Source organism: Coffea arabica, chromosome 3e, assembly GCF_036785885.1.
Source record: "Coffea arabica cultivar ET-39 chromosome 3e, Coffea Arabica ET-39 HiFi, whole genome shotgun sequence".
NCBI classification, from domain to species: Eukaryota; Viridiplantae; Streptophyta; class Magnoliopsida; order Gentianales; family Rubiaceae; genus Coffea; species Coffea arabica.
Genome location: NC_092315.1, coordinates 11,864,450 through 11,889,053, shown reverse-complemented (window position 1 = coordinate 11,889,053; position 24,604 = coordinate 11,864,450). Strand labels below are relative to the sequence as shown.

At 33.4% G+C, this 24,604-nt stretch overlaps 2 protein-coding genes across 9 annotated transcripts; one reads left to right on the top strand and one right to left on the bottom strand.

Annotated features, from left to right (window-relative positions):
* The first annotated feature begins 4,224 nt into the window (after window positions 1–4,224).
* LOC113736489 (auxin-induced protein PCNT115-like) lies at window positions 4,225–10,300 on the top strand. The gene is made up of 5 exons (XM_027263508.2): window positions 4,225–4,662; window positions 7,355–7,555; window positions 8,570–8,742; window positions 8,827–8,929; window positions 9,722–10,300. Exons 1-5 carry the CDS (start codon window positions 4,441–4,443, stop codon window positions 10,052–10,054), a joined length of 1,032 nt encoding a protein of 343 aa, XP_027119309.2. The 5' UTR covers window positions 4,225–4,440; the 3' UTR covers window positions 10,055–10,300.
* Window positions 10,301–10,747: 447 nt separating this feature from the next.
* On the bottom strand, window positions 10,748–20,916 carry LOC113736485 (putative late blight resistance protein homolog R1A-3). 8 transcript variants are annotated; one of them, XR_011842481.1, is made up of 3 exons: window positions 17,212–20,916; window positions 16,824–16,891; window positions 10,748–11,014 (listed from the first exon to the last, which is right to left on the bottom strand). XR_011842481.1 is itself a non-coding variant. In XM_027263500.2 (3 exons), the coding sequence occupies exon 2, from the start codon at window positions 20,384–20,386 to the stop codon at window positions 17,237–17,239; it is 3,150 nt and encodes a 1,049-aa protein (XP_027119301.2). In that variant the 5' UTR covers window positions 20,387–20,403; window positions 20,489–20,629; the 3' UTR covers window positions 16,638–16,944; window positions 17,212–17,236. The 8 variants fall into 8 exon arrangements, 3 of the variants coding, with proteins under 3 accessions (XP_027119301.2, XP_071940837.1, XP_027119299.2); XR_011842480.1 differs by having other exon boundaries at window positions 10,748–11,008; XR_011842479.1 differs by having other exon boundaries at window positions 16,824–16,944; window positions 17,212–20,915.
* Window positions 20,917–24,604: the final 3,688 nt, after the last annotated feature.

Below are 24,604 nucleotides of genomic sequence, written 5' to 3'. Positions count from 1 at the left end.
ATTAGGGGAGAGTTATCAAATTAGATGATTCATGTGAGTTTGGGCAAGTTATAACTAGGTTAACCTATATATTTCTACTTAGTTAATGGTTCAAAATAGACGAGTCGTTAATGAATATAGTTTTATATGGATTTGGATTATCCAATCACCCATTCACGGCCCACTACTAAATTTTATTTACTTTTTCATCCACATTTTGTTTAGCAACAAAATAGTAAATCATATCAATATATCGAATTAATAAATCAATTTTTACCTTAAGAAAGAGAAAAAAACAAAAAAATCACTTAGAGGAGCCTGAATGGTTATCATAGTGAGTTTCAAATTTTGTCACTTTACGACAATTTAAAAATAATTTAGGTATTAATGCAAACAATCAATTAACATTCATGAAATTTATTAAACTTTTATGAAAGGAATGGAGGAAGTAGGATAAAATTTAAAAAATAAAATAATAGAAATTAAAGAAGAGAAAAAACGATGAATACATCATTGCAAAATTTAGAATATAATTATTAGAGTAATTTAGATTTATCCATTAATGATTGAGTTTGAATCTACGTCTAATTTAATTAAGTCAAAATAAGTGATCCCAATCTGTCAATTTCATACCCACTAATTAATGGGTTAATTTGGTCACCCATTTGAATCCAATTAAATTACATACGCAAACTCATTTGTTAATAGGTAAGCCAAGTAAATAGGTAACCATTTACATTTATAAATAGATGAAAATAATAGTAGAATAGAAGACAAGTGTGCTGTAAATTTGAGTAAGAGATAGCGTAATTGGGTGGGAGCGAGATAGAGCAAAGAGAAAATAGGATTTGATGAAACGAGAAAGGGTTGTAGGGATACAAAAAAATTGAGTAGGAAATGAAGGAAATAAAAAAGGTTATAAAGATGCAAAAAGGTTAGATTTATAAAGTGAAAAGAATAGTAGTGGAGAGTACGGGGAATATCGAGGAAAAAGGAGATTGAGAGGTGAAAAAAGTGGCACCAAGGGGAAGAATATGAGAGAAATAGATAATAATGTTGTGTTTGACCATATATTTTTTCCTCCCTCCTATATAAACCCATGCAATGCACGGGTCAAAATACTAGTATACCTGTATTTGATATCCATGCAAAGTTATGACATGAATTGCGATCCAAAACGTAATTCAAAAAGGATGACATAAAATTTTTTAAATAAAATAATTCAAAAAAGTAATAACCTATTAATTAATTAATTAACGTGACAGACATTCAAATATATTAAATTTAATATTTAATAATTTAATGAATTTAAATTTAAATTTTAAATTTTTAAAACTTCAATTTTATTAAAAAGGATGTTGCCATCCATACAGCAACAAGCTTCTAGATGGTCAACACGTAGAATCGCAGCCCTTGCTTTTGGCACTCCCTATGTATGTTCTTCGTAATGAGGAAGCAAATGTCCGCTATTTATTGCACGAGACATTTTAATATTTTATTGTCTGCACTACAAATCCGTCAAAAGATGTTAGGGTTAATTACATTTACCTCCCCTGAGGTTTGACCATATTACCAATCAATCCCTGTAATTTGTCCAAATAACGGTCTCACCCTTTGAATAATCAAACATTTAACAAAAGCCCCCTTAATGCCGAAAATGCCCTTATTGAGGCCATGTTGCATTAAAAAAAGAACATATTTTTATTTTATTAACCCTGAAGCAATCCAAAAAAATAAAAAAAAGTTTTTGCTTATTATTTTATAAAAACCATATCTTTGCTTCCATAAATAGTTTTGAATCAATAATTATTTTAAATCATAAAAATGAATATTAAGAATTAGATAAATTGAAAGAAAAATAAAAAAAGAAGAAATTATTTTAATTCCTGAAGTATGGTTCAAATTGAGGAAAACATGCCTTGTGCTCTCCGCAACGTGCCTTGAACCACAAATTCGAACCATACTTGAGGATTTAAAATAATTACTTCTTTTTTATTTTTCTTTCAATTTATCTAATTTTTAATATTCATTTTTAAGATTTAAAATAATTATTGATTCAAAACTATTTATGGAAGCAAAGATATGATTTTTATAAAATAATAAGCAAAAACTTTTTTCTATTTTTTTGGATTACTTGAAGGTTAATAAATAAAAATATGTTCTTTTTTTAATGCAATATGGCCTCAAAAAGGGCATTTTCGACATTAAGGGGGTTTTTGTTAAACGTTTGATCATTCAAAGGGTGAGACTGTTATTTGGCCAAATTACAGGGATTGATTGGTAATATGGTCAAACCTCAGGGGAGGTAAATGTAATTAACCCAAGATGTTATTATTGAAAAAAGTGGACAAATTGAATGAGGATGCGTAATTGACCTGCAAGTCTGGGTAGACTCGGAGGGATCAACATCTGACTATGACTTGGATGAGGTAAGCACAAAGGTAAGCATTTTCCATTTTTATTTTGGTTTTCATTTCTTGTACACTCGTAAAACTTTTTTCATTCTACCCACGCACATATAATATATAATAAAATGTAAATTTTTTATGAAAACATATAAAACATATATAATAAAAAATAATTATAAAAACATATAAATTATATATATATATATCTTGTCTTGTGTTTTTTTTATTATTATAAAAAACACATATATATATATCTTCTAAGTTTCACTAATTATTTTCATCTCTTAATATTTTTTATTCTTTTACTAAGACTACCTCACAAATGGCAAAAGGGTATAAATGAAAGAAAATTATTCTCTCACTTCTCAGAAGACTTTTTTAGTGGTACTTTCTCTAACATGAGCTGAAGTTATTATCAAAATCTTAAGTTCAAAAAAAGTTAGTGCTATTTTTCAAATTTTAGGGAAAGTAAGTGCAATTGTCAGAAACCTCAGGAGCGGTTTCTGCAATTATCCCTAAAAGCATAGACCAAGACTACAATAATCCCTCATCAGTCCGGTCCATACTTCTTCTTCAGGCCTCAGCTACTTAACAATGAACTCTGCTCCACTCAACTCTTTCCTCTGTGTCGTGTTTTTGTCTGAAAATGGCGGCATCAGAAGAAGTCAATTTAACAATAAAACCTTCTCGAGGTTTTTAACAATTTCATTTAGCTCCTTTAAAAATTTAAAAATTTAAAAATTATACATAGCTCCCTAGTAATTTAAAATAACAATTCTACCATTAAATATTTTAATAAAATTCCCTTATTTGATATACATATAGTTAGAATGAGTTTTAAAAGTCAATTTAACAATAAACCTTCCTTGAGATTTTTAACAATTTTATTTAGCTCCTTTGAAATTTTAAAAATTGCACATACTTCCCTAGTCATTTAAAATGACAATTATACCTTTAAATATTTTAATAAAATTTTTTTATTTGGTATTCTTATACTTAGAATGAGTTTTAAAAGTCAATTTAACAATAAACCTTCCTTGAGGTTTTTAACAATTTTATTTAGCTCTTTTAAAATTTTAAAAATTACACTTACCTCCATAGTCATTTAAAATAACAATTTTACTGTTAAATATTTTAATGAAATACCCTTGTTTGATATGCTTATACTTAGAATGAGTTTTAAAATTATTTTTTCATTCTTTTTCCTTCTTATTCCTTTTTTTTTTTTATTTTTTTTGCTAATAAAAGTGTAGAACTATCACTGTTGTCTCTAGTTTCTATTGTAATCAAATGTTGAACTAGTGATTTTTTTGACAAATTAATTTTATATATAATCCAATGTTTTGCTGATATTTCTTTTCTTTTTTTTGGTATTAAAATTAACAATAAATAAAAAATTGGTCTAAAACCACTGCTAAATTATGAAATCTCACTACTTGAAAAATTCATAAACTCTAAATAAATTATTTCAATATTTTCTTTACTATCTTATAAATTTAAATCGATAATAAAATACTATCAAAAGTATCTTATCGTAGTGATAAAATTATTATTATAATATTTATCAAATAATAGGTATAAACATGAAAAATTTGATATTTTTTCTTATCACTATACTAGATAATTTTATAATTATATAGAAAAGTAAATCAAAACTCATTACACAGGGTATTTTTGGATATTCATTTAAAAATTTGATTAAATTAATATTATTTTAAGATTTTATTACTAAGGGGGTAAGTGTAATTTTACAAACCTGAAATTGTTAGAAACCTCATGGAGGTTTCTGAAATTATCCCTAATTTTTTTTTTTGTTTTGGTACAAAAAAACTCTAAAAAAAGTGGCAGTTGAAACGGGGCCAACAATCTCCTATATTTGCATGTCCTCCCGCTGACCCACCAGCCGCCGGCGGCCCCGGGTCATCTATAGAAGCATAGATCAAGGCTGCAGTAATCCCTCATCAGTACAGTCCATACTTCTTCTTCAGGCCTCAGCTACTTAACAATAAACTCTGCTCCACTCAACTCTTTCCTCTGTGTCTTGTGTCTGAAAATGGCGGCGTCAGTGAAAGTGCCAAGAATCAAGCTGGGGTCGCAAGGTCTTGTAGTTTCAGCTCAAGGGCTGGGCTGCATGGGCATGTCAGCCTTCTACGGGGCGCCAAAGCCCGAGCCTGATATGATCAAACTCATCCACCATGCTATTAGCAGAGGTATCACCCATCTTGACACCTCCGATCTCTATGGACCTCACACCAACGAAATACTCATTGGCAAGGTACCATATTTGCAAATTTTCTGCTGTTGTGCGCTATGCATAAACTCTTGTACTTTTAATTTCTAAAAGAGCATATTTGTAAATATTTTATTTAGGTAAATTATACTTAACCCCCTGGACTTGAAATCTTGTCTCCCTTTGTGCTCCCTTAATTTTGTTTGTCAGCACTTAAACTCCATCTGTTTAAATTGTAAGTATTATTAGTCAAATAAGACAATATTCTTCGTTTCTTCTTCTTCTTCTTCATTTTTTCAGATGTTTGTCCTCACTTGTAAACTTTGAATGAATTATTTTGGATTTTGATTTTGGTGCAATTTTGTATCAAATTGTTTTTGCTATGAAGTTATTGATTTATTAGGAGCTATGCGTTGAATTTTTACACAAATTCTGCTAGTTAAACATTCGCTTGAGCAGGCCTTCCAAACATGAGCAATATAATTCTCTATGATGCATTTGATAAAATTGAAGTTTGAAAATTGAAATCTGAATTTGAAATCTGAATCCATTAAGATGTTAAATTGTTAAATATTAAATTTGATACATTTGAGTGTCTGTCACATGAAGAGATAAAGTAAATAACTCATCACTTATTTTTTGAGAGCAAGTTTTGTTTAAAAAATTTAGTGTCATTTAATTAATTCAGATCTTCAATGTTTGGTTATCAAACGAGTCTGAACATATTAAGATTTGAATCCATTAACTTTAAGTACTGAATCGCGGGATCAAACAGGACCTATAATTATTAGATAACCGAGCAAAAAACATGTTTAGGGTATAATAGTAATTAAATTTCAATTTGTCTCGCTATTCTTTGGTAAAGAACTCTTTGATTTATTAATAATATTTTCTTGTTGGGAATCAAAATAATTGAAGTTTTATCTCTGCCATTGAGATATGTTACCTTCTAAAAGGAAGGAAAGGGAAGGAAACAAGTGGGAAGAATAGGGAAAGTGCAAAGTGATGATAAATAAAATTGGAGGTAGCAAAAGAAGACAACTGAATTATTACAAGGGGTTAAGTGTAAATTATATTTATTTTATTAGACTATTTAACCAAAAAGACTAGACTCTTTTAAGGCACCAATCAAAAGTTCCAATTGCTGGAAATAACATAAAAACTTAGACTTTGTTTGGTTTGGCGTTTTTGGAGGTGGTTCATGAAAATTTTATTGTAGTTTTTTTTCTTTCTTGAAAAAATATACTTGTAAGAGAAAAAAAGTGGTTGAAAAAAAAATTGAGAGCTTTTTATTTTTATTTTTATAAATTGTTTTCTAAATAGCCTTGTTTGGATTGCCGGTTTTCGTAGAAAAATTACGTCGTTTTCCGTGATCACATTTCCCTATTACCTTTTTCCCTCACATTTATCAAATCGCTACAGTAATTTTTCCATGAAAAATCACGAAAAATGCAATCCAAACACGTAATTTTTCAATATTCCGACAATGGCATCCATGTGGGGTCAATTGTCAAACGTGCAACAAAGTTGAGAAGAGAAGGTTGTAGGTCTAGCGCATACGTTGAATAGCTCTATCCCATTAGAAGTAGCCACGTAACACGAAGGATTAGAACTCTTCTACCATCTCTTTATTTTCTTTTATTTTTTCCTTCAAAATTCTACATCATAATGGAGTTGGTAAAATAGTACTATTTTCGTCTTTGAAGTTAAAATTGTCATCAATTTATGGAAAGTTTACTATTTCTCTGATAAGGGATAGTAAAATTTGCTTTTTATGAGCGGTAAAGTTTTAAAGATTATGAAAAGAGAATTGTATGAAGGAATAGAAGGGAAAAGAAAGGTAAGAAAATGGATGGATTGTGTTTGGATTGATTTTGGGTGGGGAAAGGAGAGGAAACGGAAAGAAAAGGAAATGGATGGATTGTGTTTTGCTCAGACATCATTTCCATACAAAAATAGACGGAAACAGAGGGAAAGAAAATCTCGTTGATGATTTTCTTATAAAATGCCTCAAGCACCCAAATTTAAACTTGAGTAACCATGTATTTCATAGCTGTAGAACTTGCCATTTGTAAAACCTGCTTTAGATATGAATTGTGGGATGCAACAGCAGGCTAGGAATGTTTGACTAAGCAACTTATGTAAATATTTTATCGATAAGTAAAGTTCCTCTTTTGCTGTTAAAAAAAAAAGAGAGAAAAACCATTCCTTTAAACAGCATATTTAGGTTTTCTTTCTTTCCCATCCATATCTAAACCAAATAAGACAAATGAGAACTATTTTCCTCTACTCTCCTTTCCTTTCTTTTTCACTAGGATGTTTTATTTATTTATCTTTCCTTTCCTTTGATCCAAATGGTTCCAAAAAGGGCACTAATTAATCTACATTGATCAGTTCCCTATTTTTGTATTAATGTGCATGTGCACGATTCTGTGTACGTTCATGTTGTGCACCAAATCTTGTGAATGAAAAAGCTAGATTGTAAATTTAAGTTGAAGAAATATAAAACAAAAAGAGAAAATGGATTGGGTCCTTTAAGAGTATCAGACTTCTAAACTCCAAGGATTACATAATTTTCATATCCTTTGCTACATAAAGAAGTGGCATAGCCTTAACAATGAAGTGTTGGAAAAACTCCAGAGGGACTGTGCCATCCATGAAATCACAAATCCACTTGCTATACCATGCAATAATGTGTATGTCCTTGATGATTAATATAATGAAACCATGGTTCTAGGCCTTGAAGGAAGGAATAAGAGCGAAAGTGGAGCTAGCAACAAAATTTGCAGTCAATTTGCAGGATGGGAAGTTTGATGTGCGTGGTGATCCAGCCTATGTGAGGGCTTCTTGTGAAGCGAGTTTGAAGCGGCTTGATGTTGACTGCATTGATCTCTATTATCAACATCGCATTGATACACGTGTGCCCATTGAAGTCACGGTTTGCGCCATCTTGCCTTTCTTGTATTTTAGCTCCACCTCATTCTTGATGAAACAAAAGTTTGATCAACTCCAAATTTCGAATAATTCAGTTTCATGTCCATTTCAATTCTTCAAAAATTGCACAGAAAAGTTAGTCAACCTTATGGTCTAGGCTAATCTGCAGTATGGTATAGCTGATTTAGCACCAGGCATCCTGAAAAGTGAAAACAATGAAAATATCTTATATTAGCTTGACAGTCCTGCTGAGGGATATACAGATGGATATCATGCTATACATTGTACAGCTTTCCTTTAGAACCAAGAGACCTGAGCACTCTCTTTCATTTGAGATAGGCTATCCGGTTGAGTAATGATATGCTATTTACATACCTTGTCATTCGTTTTCAGTTGGTGCCAAAAGCACTGCATATAGAAGTTTTTTAGTCGATATCTAAAAACATGGTACTTATTTTGTTCAGAGTACAGATTTTTGTCTAATTGTGAAAGCCAGCTGCAACTGCCCCATTGACCTCTCCAAGCAATTCAAAGATTTCAGCAGCTTACTTACATTAAGCTTTTATGAAACAATTTCTGTCTTCTTTTTCTAATGTAGTCAGCAAAGAATTGTTTTATTTTTCCTGAGTATTAGGCAGAAACTTTCTTGCAGTTTAATGACTCAAAATACAGGCAAGTATAAAGGAAATCAAGGAAAATTGACAACTGATAATTGATATGTACGGCCATTATTATATATAGACGAAGTCAACAATGTCATGTAATCATATTGGAGGAGCATTTTGTTGGCATGGTCCAGTAGAGCTAAGTCATCCGGTGGGCTGTACATAGAGAAGTATCACTGGATGCTTATTGCCATTTTTATCAATTAGCGATTTCAGTTTGACGTATACTTTGTCCACGACTTCGTTGAACTAGTGCAACTTTTACTTTTTTGCACGTAATATTTTGATTATCTGCCTAAGTATTGAATGTAATAAATCTGCTTAGCATTTTCTTGTCCATTGAAATTCTCTAGATAGGAGAGCTCAAGAAACTGGTTGAAGAGGGTAAAATAAAGTATATAGGTCTGTCTGAGGCCTCAGCTTCAACAATTCGAAGAGCACATGCTGTTCACCCAATAACAGCTGTGCAGTTGGAGTGGTCATTGTGGACCAGAGATGTCGAGGAAGAGATTATTCCCACTTGCAGGTAGTGCATATATTCTGCTGCATTTTCTATGTGGTCTAGAAGAAATATGAAGTTCTCAATTCAGTTTTTGGTATAATCTTTCAGAGAGCTTGGAATAGGGATTGTTGCATACAGTCCACTTGGAAGAGGATTCTTCTCTTCAGGTCCAAAGCTGGTCGAGAATTTTACTGAAGGTGATGCCAGAAAGGTATGTGAATAGCCAAAAAGATTAGTAGTTTCTATTGTAGTATAGTCAGTGGCAATCTTGCTCAATATCCCTATTCTTATCTATCTGTTATGTTGCTGCACTATTTGATGTCCAATAATTTGGTTGATCTTTTCTACAACTATCTAATTTAATTAACTTCTATCCAACAGAGCTACACAACTAGCTTTTTTCTATCCGACAAGTCTTGTAGTCTTGGATTCCAATAAATGCAGTTTTTGGCATTGTTAGAAACTGAACCTTTCGTACAGACAGGATAGAAATTTTGTGCTCTGTATTTTGTGTGAATTTAAAGATAGCACAAGCATTGTCAAATATCATGAGCAGTGGGAGTGTTCTATTTTATGGTGCAAGAAACTATGGCATTTTTTAGTAATAGTGTCTTTACAATTTTGAGGGGAAACGGACTTACATTGCAGTGTCATCATCTGGTCTTAGGCACACAAGTTATATATTGTACTCTTAAATTGTTTTTTTTTTCCCTTTTTCTATACATCCTGAGTTTGGTTGGTCACAAGTTCACTTGATAATACTGTCTAGATAGTATGAAAATGTATTGGATTTCTATTTTGAGTATCCTCTTTAATGGGAAATGTATCTCAGGATCTACCTTCTGCAATTGATGTTTCTTATATCCAAACCACCTTACTGGATTGTTCTTTCCCCTGAACTTTGTACACCTCAAACAATACTATCGATAATCATATTGTCTTCATTTCCCTTTTGAATTTCTGGGATTACAGTTGCTTAAATTTCGAAATTCGTACAATGCAGTATATGCCAAGGTTTCAAGCAGAGAATTTGGAGCACAACAAGAACTTGTATGAGCAGGTCAATGCCATTGCTTCAAGGAAGGGTTGTACTCCATCACAGCTAGCATTGGGCTGGGTCCATCACCAAGGCAATGATGTTTGCCCCATACCCGGCACTACCAAGATTGAGAACCTCAATCAGAATATAGGAGCTTTATCCGTAAAACTGTCCGCAGAGGATAAGGCGGAACTCGAATCTATTGCTTCAGCTATCAAGGGTGAGAGATATGCGTCTGAGGCTGGCACTTGGAAAACTGCTGACACTCCACCTTTGTCAACCTGGAAGTGCACATGAAGACGTACCTTTGTTATGGCAATAATATCTTCTAGCTATGTGCCTGATGGTGGATTTCACTATATTGAGAGTTGAGTGATATGTATTTGTTCCAATAAATTTCGTCATACTATTGTCTCGAGGGTTAAAGGCAATTAAAGTTATAAGAAGAATGGAGTTTTTTCAGAGAGGTTGTACTGAATAAAGATCTGGTCAACGGAACATAATTTTTCTTGCAGTTGAATGTATTAAAGGTTATCTATTCTACTTTTGAATGCTACTAGTAATAGTTCACTTGCTTTGTACGCGATTGTAATATCTTAATTCTTAAAATAATTCCTTCAGCTATGTGCCTGAGGGTGGATTTCACTATACTGAGGCATACTATTGTGTCGAGGGTTAAGGCATGCAAAGTTGTAATAAGAAGAATGGAGTTTTTTTATGTGGTTGTAATGAATATAATTTTCTCTGCAATTGAATGCATTAAAGATTAGCTATTGGACTCTTTAAATGCTATAGTGGTCCATTTTATATGTGCTATTGCTATGACACTTATAGATTGTCAAACAGCATTCAATTCAAGGCTAATTAAACGCAAGGTTAATTACAATTACCTCTCTTAAGGTTTGGCCAAACTACCAAATGATCCTTGAAATTTGGTCAAATAGCAAATGCCCCCCAATTAGTAACTTCCGTTAAGTATCATAGATGGAATTGGTGAAAAGACAAGATAACCATAAGCATTATTCGTTGGACTAGTGCCTGTATTGTATTTTACAATAGGAACGAATTTTCAAACACCCATATATAATTTTATACTCTAACAAAATCATAATTCCTTCCTTTTTTTTTAATCTTCTTCATCTCTAACTTTCTGAAAGCTTGAATATGGCAACCATGGCAGCAGCAGTCGAAGTGGATCTTTGTCACTACCGGCCACTAACCTTCAATGGTGGATCTTTGTCAAATTTGCAACTGGAACTTGAAATTTTGTGTAAATTATGATTTGATCATCAATTTTGGCCAAAAGTGACCACAAAACCACCAAACAAGTCTAAATTGTTGTATCTCGTATTCTCATCACTACTCAAACCAAATTCCACAAAATTTTTATGAAAAATATATTCATGATAAATAGAATAAAAACCAAACAGCTGCATCTCCTATTCTCATCACCACTTAAACCACATTCTACAAAATTTGTATGAAAATTATGTTCATGACAAATAGAACACAAACCAGCCAACAAGTCAACAAGAAAACATCAAGATCCCTCTATTCAAGAGCCAATTTCATTTTAAATTTATAGATCTCTAATAACAAAAAGAATCCATTTCACTTTAGATTCGCAAATTCCTCATATTTACCATGTAGAAAATTGGCACGGGGCATTTAGCAATTATTGATTTGTACCAAGTGGAGTAGAAAAGTGACAAATCATCCATGCAATTATGTGCCTTTTTGTGCTTGAAAGTTAACACATGGTATTATCTCAATTGAACCTTGTACACACTTATTGGTTATGAAGAAGTCTTTCCAGCGAAGGTTGCTGGCAAATTATATGCTATCCCAATTGACAATCCTAACTTCAACTTTAGCCATTAAATTAAAAGGCTATTTAAATCTAAACCCACTACAAGGTGAAGCTCTCAACTCAAAAGCACTTTCATTTTTTTTTTTTTTGATTTTGGTATACTCTCTTTTTCTTTTATTTTTTCATAATTTTCATTTAATTTCTCCCATGTTTGTTATTGCAAAGCTCTTTTTTTCCCTAATATTTTATTATTGTTATGTTATTTCGAATCTTTCTTCTATGAGGTAACAACTAGTGAAATTGACTTTTCATAAAAATTTGCAACTCTTTTCTTTTTCTTTTGTGCAGTCAATTTCTTTTAGTATATTTTAGGAAACAAAGAAAAGAAAAAAATGTTATTATTACTTCAGGAAAAAGTCAAAGAAATTAGTGATGACACATGCGTACAGTTTTGTAATTATAAGGGCATTTTTGGCCTCTCATAATAGTTTTGTTGCTGACATCATACCTTGACTAACGTCTTAGGACAGCAAGGGAGTTTTTGATACACGTTTGCTTAGTCAAGGGATTAGACTATTATTTGATTTAACCTCAAGGTTTGACTGGTAGTTTGGCTAGACCTTAGGGGAGGTAAATGTAATTAACCCTAAACATAAGCATCATGAGTAAACATTTTATGCTCGGAACGTTTACATCAAAAGCAACTCCAAGGCTACAGAAAGAAAAGGTCTAAAGCATGTGATATTTCTAGAACTTCAGGGGAGATTTATGAAATTATTCCTTAAATTAAATTAAAGGACCGACAACAACTGATATTTGGTAAGATTTTAAGCACTCCTCGCTAAGTTAAAAAGTTAAAACTTTACATACAAGCAAATGGTCAAATTCAGTTTAAAATTGTGTTGTCATCTTCCGCCTTAAATGAAAATCAAACATCGAATGTATTCCCAAAAAACAAGAAAGGAAATGGCTGACCTTTGCACTTACGTCATCCAATTCCAATTTGAACATTACATCATCCATCCATTTGAAACAAACTCCTATGGAGATTTTTGTGTATTGTTTCTTTATTTTGATGTTGGATTTGAATTTATTTCAAATCTAGTTATCAGATTTAAATTTTTTTTTGGATTTTGAATCTGTTTCGATAGATCTTACCATCATTATTGGAGTTTAAAGCCGTTTATTAGCAAATCTGACTATTGCAATATGCATGAAAGGGCGACAATTTTAAAATTTCTTGTATTTTTCATATCTTTTCATAATTTTTCAGATATATTGCATTTGTTAAATTACAAATATGTAAGTTTTAGTCCATATTCAATTTACCATTAAGGTAGCTATGTAAATCAAATCATGCTGGCCGATTTTTAGCAATTCGTTAATGAAATCTGTTTTTTATAAAAAAAAAAAAAATTAAGTGTAAATTGCTCTTCGCCATTTTATTGTCCACTTTTCAATTGTCAATAACTCTTTTAAGATATTTTGTAATATAAAAATCAACTGAAACCAGTAGACTCGTACATCTAATTAGTCCCATTTAGAGAAAGAAAAAAGATGAAAACAGAAAGATATAAAAGTCACAAAAAACACAAATCTATTTCAGAATCTGGCGGTGACCAATTGTTCTGTAGAATTAGTAGGATAAATAGTTGACAGGTTTTATAACCCCTTTTTGGTCAAATATTATTTAAATTCATAGTTGGATGGTGAAATATTATTTTTAATATTTAGGTCAATACAATTCCAATAATTTAAATTACCAGTTACTATCATCATTGGAAGAAGCACATTGAAGGAATGACACTCTAAGATGGCTACAGAATTTTTCTAGTTGGTTATACAACATATTAATATTCGAAACAAAATTCTAATCACACAATTGTATTTGATCTCAACTAGCCGTCACTACTTTAAATTGGTTTGGATCGCAAGTAATGTCATTACTTTATGTGAATATCAAATATGAAAAGTGCATGATATATATGAGGGTAAAAAATAAAATGTACTAGTCTTCAATTTCTTTATGTAGAATATTTTCTTGAATATTAATTTTTCACATATCTTAGTCAAGGTCATTAATCAACCTGGACCTAATCAACACCAAACCTAGGGCAAATTTATTGAAATATTGCCAAAAAGAAGTTCAAAATTTTTTTTGAAAAGTTTAGTTCCATTTTTCTATCTAGGCCTGTTGTGTTTCTGACATGCAGTGGACCAGTTTATTAGTTCCATTTTTTTTTTTATAAAAGGAGCCTGCCATATGTGTTTCTGACATGCAGTGGACCAGTTTATTAGTTCCATTTTCTTTTTATAAAAGGAGCCTGCCATATGTCAGACACATGGCGAGCCACATTTAAAAATTGGTTCCTATCTTAGAGCCCACCGTGTAGGGTGGCAATCGGATCCAAATCAGGTTGACGGGTCGGGCTAAAATCCGGATATAATAGAAAATTCGATGGTCCGAACTTGACCCGTCAACTCGAAACGAGTCAGGATACTTAATCCGAACCCGAAAATTTCGGGTTGACAGGTCGACCCGAATGACCCGAAACTTAATTTCAATTTACTAATTTACCACTGTAATTTCTAATAAAACCAATTTTGCACAAGACTAATTGCATAATCAAATAATAAAAATTTAAATAAATATCCCAAACCAAATCTAAAATAAATTAAAACACCATAAAAGTAAAAAATAATATAATACATTATTTGTCCAAACATAATAATTTCAACTTCATAAAAGTTAAATAAATTCATTTAGGATTAAGTGATTAATGCCTTTGGAAAAAAAGAATAACTTAGTTTAGTTAGATAAAATAATTTTTATGTTTATTAAATTATTTTTAATTTATAAACGGGTTATCGGGTCACCCACGGATTGTCCCAAATTCGACCCGATTCTGACCTGAACCCGCGAAATCTCAACCTAAACCCATTAATTTCGTGTTAGGTTCGTATCGTATTTTCAGGTCGTATCAAAAATTGTCACCCCTAATCAAATTGCCATCCGTGATCCATCCACTATAATAAGGGTATTTGGAGGCATACGAAAGTGGTGGGCTCACTGCTTCTGAACCTTTACAATTGGGGCCTATTTACGTAGTGGGAATTTGTTTTAGGGATACGTACTAAGATAATTTTTTAAAAATTAATTAAAAAGAATAGAAATTTAATTATTGGAATTTCATATTGCTATCAATTTTCTCCTTCAACAAAAACATATAAATCATTTGTTTAACAAAACCTTATCGATAGTGCGTCTTAGTAGCAAATTATAGAAAAGGGTTAGCTATATTGCCAAAACAATTATGTTCTTGCCAGGGCAATTTCACTCTAAATAATAGTAATACCCTCATAGACCAAGAGTAATCATATTTTGTATTGTAAAGATCCACGGAATAAAACAAGCGCCAAAATTGAAAACTAATCTAAAGTGGGATTTGGCTCATCTCTAGTTGATTCTCTCTCTATTTTCCGCAATACCTATCTAGATGTATGACACGTATCTTCATTTATAAACAAGAGTTAGGATTAGTTAAATTTAAATTGACCTTGTCCCTTCTTAGTAATTGAAGACATGTTTCATGCATCTAAATATGCATTGTACGAAATGAAGAAAGAACTCACTAGAGAGGAGCCAAATCCGTCTAAAGTTATGTCAGCAAATTCTATCATATTTTATATTGTAGATTCACAATTAGATGATTAATCATTTTTATAGTTGAGAAAGGCCAATCTGACATCATCTTACAAATTTGTTCATTTTTCATTAGGAGAACCACGTTTGTTGTTACTTTTTTTTTTTTTCGTCAATTGTCATCCCTACTCTTACTCCTACTCTAATTACGAGGAGGCTCAACTGAGCCTACGGGGGACCGATGGGGATAGAACCACCACCGGACCAGACGGGTGCACTACAATTCTATGCACCCGTCTGGATTTGAAGCAGAGCCACAACAGTGGCATTTTGGTCGGAGGCAAGGATTCACCAAAGCCTTAAGGGCTTGATGGTGGCCACCAGCCCAAGAGCTGGTTGTTGTTACCCTTACTTTCTCATTTGCCTAAAGTTAACTAAGCATTTGCCAGCATGTGTGATGAAAGGGGGGGAGGGGCATGAGTTGGAAAGATTATTAATTAACAGTTAATATCCCTAACCTATAACAGACTAATTGTGACATGATTTGCTGTAAAAAATCATAATCTCAACCTTTGGAAGTTCTGTAAAAATATAACATACTCATTTATAGTCTTGATATACTAAGCACGAAGTGTTATCAAGTTGTAATAAAGAGAAATTTTCCATTGATTCGCAATAAATAGAAGGCGAATTTACCCTAAAGAGAAGCGAAAATAGATTACGAGTTGAAGTCCATTCTCATCAATTTATCACAAGTATTCAGAACAAATCATAGTTGAAACTAGAAAGTAGAATGAATGCAGATGCGAAACAGTTCCTGAAATTTGGGCCTTATAAGATCAATACCATGTGGATTGAGCTGAGAGGGAGTCCAGACTGTGGGATGAGTCTACTTTTCAGCTTGAGAGGACTTACGTTTTGTCCCATAAATAAAGGTATTGGCCCATTGTACAATTGTAAAATTTAAACACATTTTCTCTCCAATTTGGATAATTTATCCCTAGCTCTATATATCCTAGGTAGGAATTCAAAAATGGAAAATTAAATATTCATACAAACATATCACCTTTAAAAAGCTCTTTGGAGAGTCAATAATTTTACTAATGCGCTTTCGAGCAATTAGCTCAAGCAGCAGAAAAACCAAGTAGCAGACATCCTTCTTAAAGGAACCCAAGTCTCACACTTCATTCTTTGCAAATATTCTCCAATTTGAAGAAGTAAAATATGATTCTGAAAATTTAGCAAATCCTAAATCCAAACCTAAGATTGAGCATACATCTTCAACCAATTCTTCGATGGAGTATTATTCTATCCTGTTTTGAGCAGAGAAAAGAGATGATCATAGAGGTTTCCTTTCGACATGAATTTCTAGGCCACAAGTCTGTTGTTACTTCCCAATTTGGGCTGTCATATTCTTCCAAGAATGATTGATCTCAAACACAAATTGTTAATCAATTTTGTCAAAATGATGGAGTTTGAACCTCAAATAGAAAAAAAAAAAAGATAACAAAATACACCAACAGCAAATTGACACGGTATCAGGCGCAAAACGAAATTACACAAAATACACCAACAGCAAAATATATTGATAAAATGGTGCACGGCGTACAAACCTCATTGGTCGTTTCCACCATATCTTGACACGAAAAGAGCCATCGATCCTTTCAATTTTCACTTCAATCTTCCACAAAAGCACCAAAGAAAGTCAGACCACACAGATGACCATCACACTCCCTGATGATATATCATCAAGAAAAAATAGAGCAATAATTAGTTGTTTGTTCATCAATTTCATTAACAAAAAGCAAAAAAAAAAAAAAAAAAAGGAGCATTTAATTAGTTGTTTGTTCATCAATTTCAATGTGCTCGAGCACGCACTACAGGCAACTGAAGTAGTACAAAAAAGCTACCAAAATGTCAATATAAATTAAACTCCCTTAAATGAAAAAAAGCATGATTATTTCTACAAGCCAATTAATGGTAACGACAAAAAAAAATTACCAGATATTGCACCAGCTGATGCCCTTCAATCTATGATGATGATCTTCAGATTCTCATTTCCGTTATATTCCTGTGCTTCTTCAATTTCCCTTACTAAAGATTTGACGCCATCTCCACACTCATTCATTTTAATGGTCTCAAGAGTAGATATACGCCCTAAACAAGAAGGCATCATTTCCAATTTAGAAATGCTCCGGAGTTTTAATTGCTGAAGGCACGGGAAGTAATCATCACTGTCAGGGTCTGTCTCTATCCACTCGACAATCTGTACATATTCCAAAGTCAAGACCCTGAGTTTAGGGAATCCTCCTTCCATCAGCTCCCATTTTTGGCCCTCCGTCGACTGGGCTCGTAATTTGAGGACTTCAAGATTGGGTAGTTGTTCCATCAATGACATTTTTCTACAGGGAAGACCCAGACCGCCAAGGCTCAACTTCTTCAAATTCATGGGAAAAGAAAGCTCAACATGCTCCCATGAACCTGAGGAGTAATTGCCCAACCAGGCGAGTGATTCTAGGCATGCTAGTCGACTCATGTTGCAGCATACTCTGTTTTGTTCCCCCAAATCGAAAATTTTAAGTCGGCGAACGTTGGGAATCCTTCTCAACAAGTTCTCTCCCTCTTCGTCAAGATAAAGAAACAGAGCAGAGAGTGTGTCTAAATTGGAGAGGTTTTCAACAACGCTGTCATTGGAGGAGAGAGGAATGACGACGCCATGCCTTGCATGTACATGCTTCAACTTCTCCATGTTCCAGATGCTATCTGGCAATGAAACCGTCTCAAGAGAATTTAGACTGAAGGTTTCCAAATGTGAGAGCTTGGCTATAGATGGTGGAATGAATACCATTTCCGAAGCTCTAAGGGCTAAGTACCTCAAACAAAGAAGTGATTCAACTTCAGCTGGAAGCTCCTTCAGCCTTAGCATAATGCCCTCTAAATTCAAAACTTTAAGATGTTTGTAGATGCAAAAAAGGAAGGAGATGTCACGCAACTCAAACTTATCTCCTAGAGTAGCATCATGGAATAGCAGAGTATCTAAATGTGGACAAAAGAGCTTTGACTTTATAAAATCCTCTCCATTGGAGCAAATGGACAACCGAGGTAGGTTGGGAGGCTGATTAAAGATAGAAAGCTCATCATATCCTCGCAAGACCTGAAGAAATTTCTTTTCTTTCGCCTCGCCCTTACAGAACTCAAATATCAAATCGTGAACGTAACAAGTTTTGACTCCACCAATGGATCTGTTTTCACTTACCATAACTAAGTTTCGGCCAATCAGGTCCATCAGATATTCTTCTGCAATATCCTCTGATCTCTTTCCTTCAATTATTTCCACAAACCCTTCTGCAACCCAGAGACACATCAACTCCTTGGCACCAATTTTTTCATCCTCTCGAAATGCAGCAAAATACAGCAAGCATGCCTTCAAGTGATATGGTAAATGCTCATAACTGAGCTCCATCGACTTTTTGCATTGTTCTGCATCAGCCACTGTGGTTGAAGTGAAACTTTCAGCAAATCCTTCCCAAACACAAATATCATGCTCTATAGTTGCTAGGACTCCAGCTACAACAACAAGTGCAAGTGGCAATCCCCTGCACTTTTTGGCAATCTCCATTCCCAATCCATGCAATGCTTGAGGACAATCTTCTTCTCCAAATACCTTCTTCTGCAGTAATTCAAAACTTTCTTTCTCACTAAGCGGGTGAAGATAGTGAGGTTTCCCCCCATATTCAACCTGTGAAGCCACATTAGAAGATCGACTCGTGAAGATGATTCTACTTCCTTTCTTATCATCCGGCAATGAAATTCCCAGCTCATTCCATACCTTAATGTCCCAGACATCATCAAAAACAACAAGATACCGATTCTCCTTTAGCTTTTTGTAGAGCTTTTCCAGCAACGCATGTTCATCCAGATTTTTTAACTCATCATCCTTCCTGGAATGTTTGCCATCAGAGCACAAAATTTGAAGTAACACATTTTTCATGTTATAGGCTTGAGAAACAGTACACCAAAGACGAATGTGGAAGTTACAGATTACTGAACTATCATTGTAAACTTTTTTGGCTAAAGTCGTCTTACCAAGCCCAGCCATTCCCACAATGGGAACAATTTCCACCTGATCCCCTCCCCATATAAGTCGTTCAATTACTTTTGCTGCATCATCATCAAGACCAACCATGACTTCATGGGCTATTGGCATTTGACCTTTTGATAGCATGCGGTGGGAAGTCTTGCTAACTTCTGGTGCTTTTAAGCTATGAAAGGAAGGAATACTTTCAATAATGCTTGAGCCACTGATCTGATCCTTAAAATGCTTGATATGGATGTTGGTATTAGCCAGCACATCATAACAGTCAAGAGCCTCTGTGGATTCTGAGAAGCTGACTTCTCCCTCCTTCACTCTGTTTAGAGAATGCGAGTAAATTATAATGCCTGCCTCACTAAGAAGAGAACCAATTTTTTTGTTTTGCTCATCCATCTTCTTCTGCTGCTCCCTTAAAATGCTTCTCAAAAACCTCAGTCCTGCATAGAGTATTCGCATTTCATCTTTCATAGCATCCATAAAGCTAGAGCTGCAGCATAACAGCTCCCAGAGACAACTTATGAGAGAATCATTGAAGTTGTTTAATATCTGCTTATCCATCATTCTATCATGCAATGATTTGGAGGATCTTGTAGCTCTAAGAACTTCCATAAAAATCTCATAGACTTGAAAATCTATAGGTGTGATTTTCTGTTGTTGCTCATATATCATGCAGCACAACTCAAGATTGTGCAGATCCTCATCTTCCCAAAAAGAACACATGTAAGAGAGGCGTGCTGCGTTCAAAGCCACCACTTCAAAGTGAGCCAATAGCGAGGTAGGAATATCTGCAGTTCCTCGCAATTTGACAAAGGGAATGACGCTTTTCAAGATTGTTAGCTTTGCTTCAAGGGCTTGGACTTGAGCACTCAAAATAGCAGAAACAAACGATTCACTAATTTGCGGATGCATATAGCCATTTGTCAAATCTGCTAGATTTTGTTGGATGAGGTCTATGAATTCCAACAGTTCATCATCTGTCATACAAGAATTTGATTGCAATGACCTGCTGCTTGCCAAAGCAAAGTAAATTTGGATGATTTCTTGCTTAAGTAATTTGATCTGTTCCTCAATTTCCAAGAACATTCCATATTCGTCCGTTTCTGATGTATGGGAAAGAGAGTGAATATCCTCCTCATATTTGTGAAAGGTATCTTCGATGCAAGATAAGAAAGATGGAAGACTCACCTTCTTCACAACATTGTCAGATTCCAAGTACAGATCATTGCTTTGGCTCCACTTTCTTGCACACATAACAAATGTTTTGAGAAATTTCATGCGTTCGATTGCACCAAGAACACCGTCAGGAACATACCGGTCTTGGAAGCTGTTCAGGAGCGACTCTAGATCAAGTAAGATCCGATCGATGCTGCAAGTGGAGGCCATCTCCATCTCTTATGCAGGGATTTTCGTCAATTTCACTCTCAAATTTTAAGAGAGAAACAAATCTCACTAACTGCAGAGCTGGCAAAGTATTTCTTTCCTGAAAATTACTTATTTGTTTCTGGTGAGAAGGTGAAGAAGAGTATTGAGATAATCAACTATTCAACTAGGTGGAATTGGCATCAAGGTGGACCCCAGGCAATGATCATCAATTATTCAACTAGGTGGAGTTGGAGCTAGGCACCCAAAATCCAAATTTATCTTGAACTAATTACAAATGGAGGAAATTGAAAAAAATTAGTTGACTGTGTTATCAACATTTTATTAGGGAAATTTGATGTGGCAATCTCTCAGGATTACAGCGAAATGCATTCTTGAAACATTTTCTGTTTTTGGTTTGTATTACAAATATGAGTCTGTCTTAGTTTCCCTAGTCATTACAAGCACATTAATTGGAGTTGATCAAAATTTTGTACGCATTCAAACAGAGTAAGAAACAAAAGAACAGCAAGGTAAAAGAGAAAATGTTGGATTATCATAAAGTCATCTTGTGTTTAGTAGAGTGAAGAAGTTTTCATTGACAAGTTTATTATTTTTGGACTATTTCATACTCCTCATATTGGAGTTGAGAAGGACCACTCCATTGGCAAAGGGTCCCTGCACCCATACTGCAAAAGCGTAAAAATTTAACTTGATTTACTGCACCTACACTTGTTTTACTTTAATCATTGTAAATTTACTGAGTCTTTGAAAAATTTAAGCATTGTTACTCCATAAAGTCACATCCTATTATTACATACATAAATTCTATGAAATAACAATTTTCATTTTCGTTACTATGGAAAAAGTAAAATGGCATTAGAGGTTTTAGTTTAATGGATTCTTTCAGTTGAATGAAAATAATTACAACTGAGCCAGGCCTTGAAAGCTTGAACAGACATTCCCTATTTTCTATATTACCCGAACAGCCAAAACAAAGTTGTTAATTCCACCGTTTTGCACTCTAAAGTGGCTAATTCTTTCAAAATAGTATGGGTTCACACACTATTGGTGCAGGCATAGGAAAAAACAAACCATTACTGGTGAGGCTCGCGTGGGGGGGATGGGAGATTTCTATCCCACATCGAAAGATCGTGGGGTCTTCATCCTGGGTTTAAGGTCCATGGGAGTATCCTCCTGTCACCAATTGGTTGGATGGATGTTTCTCGTGGGTCCCACCTTAGATTGCTCGTTTGGGCCGGTGTGTTCGGTGTTACCTCTGCGTTCGTGTTAAATTAAGTGTGCGTGTGTTTCTTCTGTCTATGGAAAAATGTATATAAATATAGATTTATTTGGTTTATCTTTTCATATTTTTCTTTTAGCATGAATCTTCAAGCTAGCTCTCCAATTTTCTTCAATTGTTTTCTTTCTTGAGCAAACCACTAAAAATTTGACCACTTTCTCTTCTAATTCCCTTCTATTAATAATCATGACCATTGATCTGGGAGATTAATAACCGGGACTGACAAAGTAAAGAATTGAAGGAAAAAAATTTGAGGGCTTTAACCCTTGAAATTTTGGAAGTAGAGAATTTGAGATTTCTACAATTACTAGCATCAATTGTATTATAAAATATACGTATCATCACAGTTAGGCCTGTCAATCGGGACATATGAGTCGGACTCTTATAAGTTCAGATTCAACTCATTTAATTTGTAACACTTTCAAACTTCGGGTCATGAGGTTCAGGTTAATAAATGTGATGATCATACTCAATTCACAACATATTTCGGTTTTGAGCCTTATTCAGGCGTATTTCAAGCTCAGTTATTGCTCCTCAATTTTCTTATATAATTACTATAACTATTGAGTTGTAAAGCTAATTTAATATTGACAAGATTACCACATTAAAACTAAACATGAACAAGTAATAGTTCTTAAAAAGCACATAAATCAAGAATTTTTTAACAATATTTATATCTAATTCGTTCAAAATACATGAAAAATAGTAATAAAACATGCGGTCATAAGCCAATACATTTTCAAAAGTTGAAACTTCGTCATACCTTTGTGACTTGAATCCAAACATGCTTGATGATTTATATTTCTAGACCAAAAAGAAATCAACCAAAAAATTTGCTCAACCAATAAGAAAAGTTAGAATTTCAATTATGCAATATCAATATTGGCTCTCAAGAAAGTTAGTAGATAAGTCTTCAAATGTATTTTTGTGTTTTGAAATTTGTATATATTTAATATTTAGTAATAATATATTCGAATGTATAATTAGATTACATACATATCCTTATATATATAGCTAATTTAAGGGTTGGGCCTATATAGAGTTTGAACTTAATGAGGTCCAAACTCGACTCATATTTAATTCGGACATAATTTTTAGACTCAAAATCATATCGGCTTAGTGAAAGGTTGGGCTCATCGGATTTTTTTTGGGCAGAACGAGCCAAGCTCGGGTGGCTTGGCTCCGGTGACAATCCTAATCATAATAAATATAAACACTAAGATAATAAACATAAAGAGTAAAATGATAACGTTCAAAATTAATGAGTGCATTAATGTTACCAATATACAATGGTCAAAGAAAATGATTAAATTAAAGAAGTAAAAAATTCTACTAATTAGCAGCAGTACTTTTTTCAAGAGTCAGGACATAAATCCATACTAATTATTTATACTAATTTATCTATGTATCATAGATATATTTTTCAATTATCTTTTTATCTCATATATATTATATCAAAAAAATTGAGAAAATATTTTTAAAAAAAATCATCCGAGATAATCTCCTATCTAGACGCAAGTATATGCCCATTTTAGTGTTACTTGGGCCATTGGAAATTAATTGAAAGTCTTCTCATTAGTATTTCTTCAACATTGAGGGTGTCCATTTGGAAAATTAGAGAGAAGGGGACTGGCTGCTCTTCGGGTCAAACACGACCAGAGAACCCTCCCTTTCCTTGCTTTTTAACACAGGGTTCATGGCTAAGGCATACTCATATTTTTAAATGTTTGATATCAATTCTTCTTATTTACGTAGAAAACTTCCACGAGTTGACTGAGAATTAGGTCCTATTTGATAATTCAATTCAATTCAATACTTAAATTTAATAGATTCAGATTTTAACATGTTTAAACATATTTAATAATAAAAAATTAAACATTTGAATTAATTAAGCAGTACTATATTTTTTTTGGCAAAATATATACTAGAAAATAAGTGATAAGTTATTCACTTATCACTTAATATGACATACATTCAAATGTATTAGATTTAATACTTAATAATCACTTATCACTTAATATGACATACATTCAAATGTATTAGATTTAATACTTAATAATTTAATAATTTTAAAATTTCAATTTCAATTTTATCAAATGCATCTTGTGTCATAGTCTCAAGAGTCAGAACTTAAATGCACGCTAATACTGCTTTTGTTTGGATACCAAATTTTTTTAAATAATATTTCACTTCCATTACAAACATATTTTCAACTCATCTTTTTATATTTTCAACCACCTTTTCATCTCACATACATCACATCGTAAAAAATGCTACATTAATTATTCCAAATAATATTTTAAATAACACTCTATTCAAACAAACCCAGCTCTATTAGAAATCAATTCAACTCTTAATATTAGTCTTTCTTCCACATTCGGCGGGTCCATGTGCAGAATTCGATAGATTGAATGAGACCGGATACAACCACAGAGCTCTAGCTCAGTGGCCACCACTGGCCACCACCACTCTTGGTGGGGTGGGAGGTCAGGGGTTCAATCCTTGCCTCCCACCAAATTGCCACTTTAGGTGGCAGCTTTAATTAGTTTTTTTCGATGGAGTCTCTACTCACATCGAATCCCCCTCCCCTTTCCCCTAAATTAGGATAGATTAGGTTATAGAAATTCTACCGTTTCGAC

What these genes read in the sequence shown, in the direction of transcription:
- LOC113736485 (XM_072084736.1), bottom strand. Translation starts at nt 20,692, where the DNA reads ATGGAGATGGCCTCCACTTGCAGCATCGATCGGATCTTACTTGATCTA.
- LOC113736489 (XM_027263508.2), top strand. Translation starts at nt 4,441, where the DNA reads ATGGCGGCGTCAGTGAAAGTGCCAAGAATCAAGCTGGGGTCGCAAGGT. An exon ending in ACGAAATACTCATTGGCAAG is followed by an intron (nt 4,663 to 7,354) that starts GTACCATATTTG and finishes CCATGGTTCTAG; the next exon opens with GCCTTGAAGGAAGGAATAAG. An exon ending in GAGATTATTCCCACTTGCAG is followed by an intron (nt 8,743 to 8,826) that starts GTAGTGCATATA and finishes ATAATCTTTCAG; the next exon opens with AGAGCTTGGAATAGGGATTG.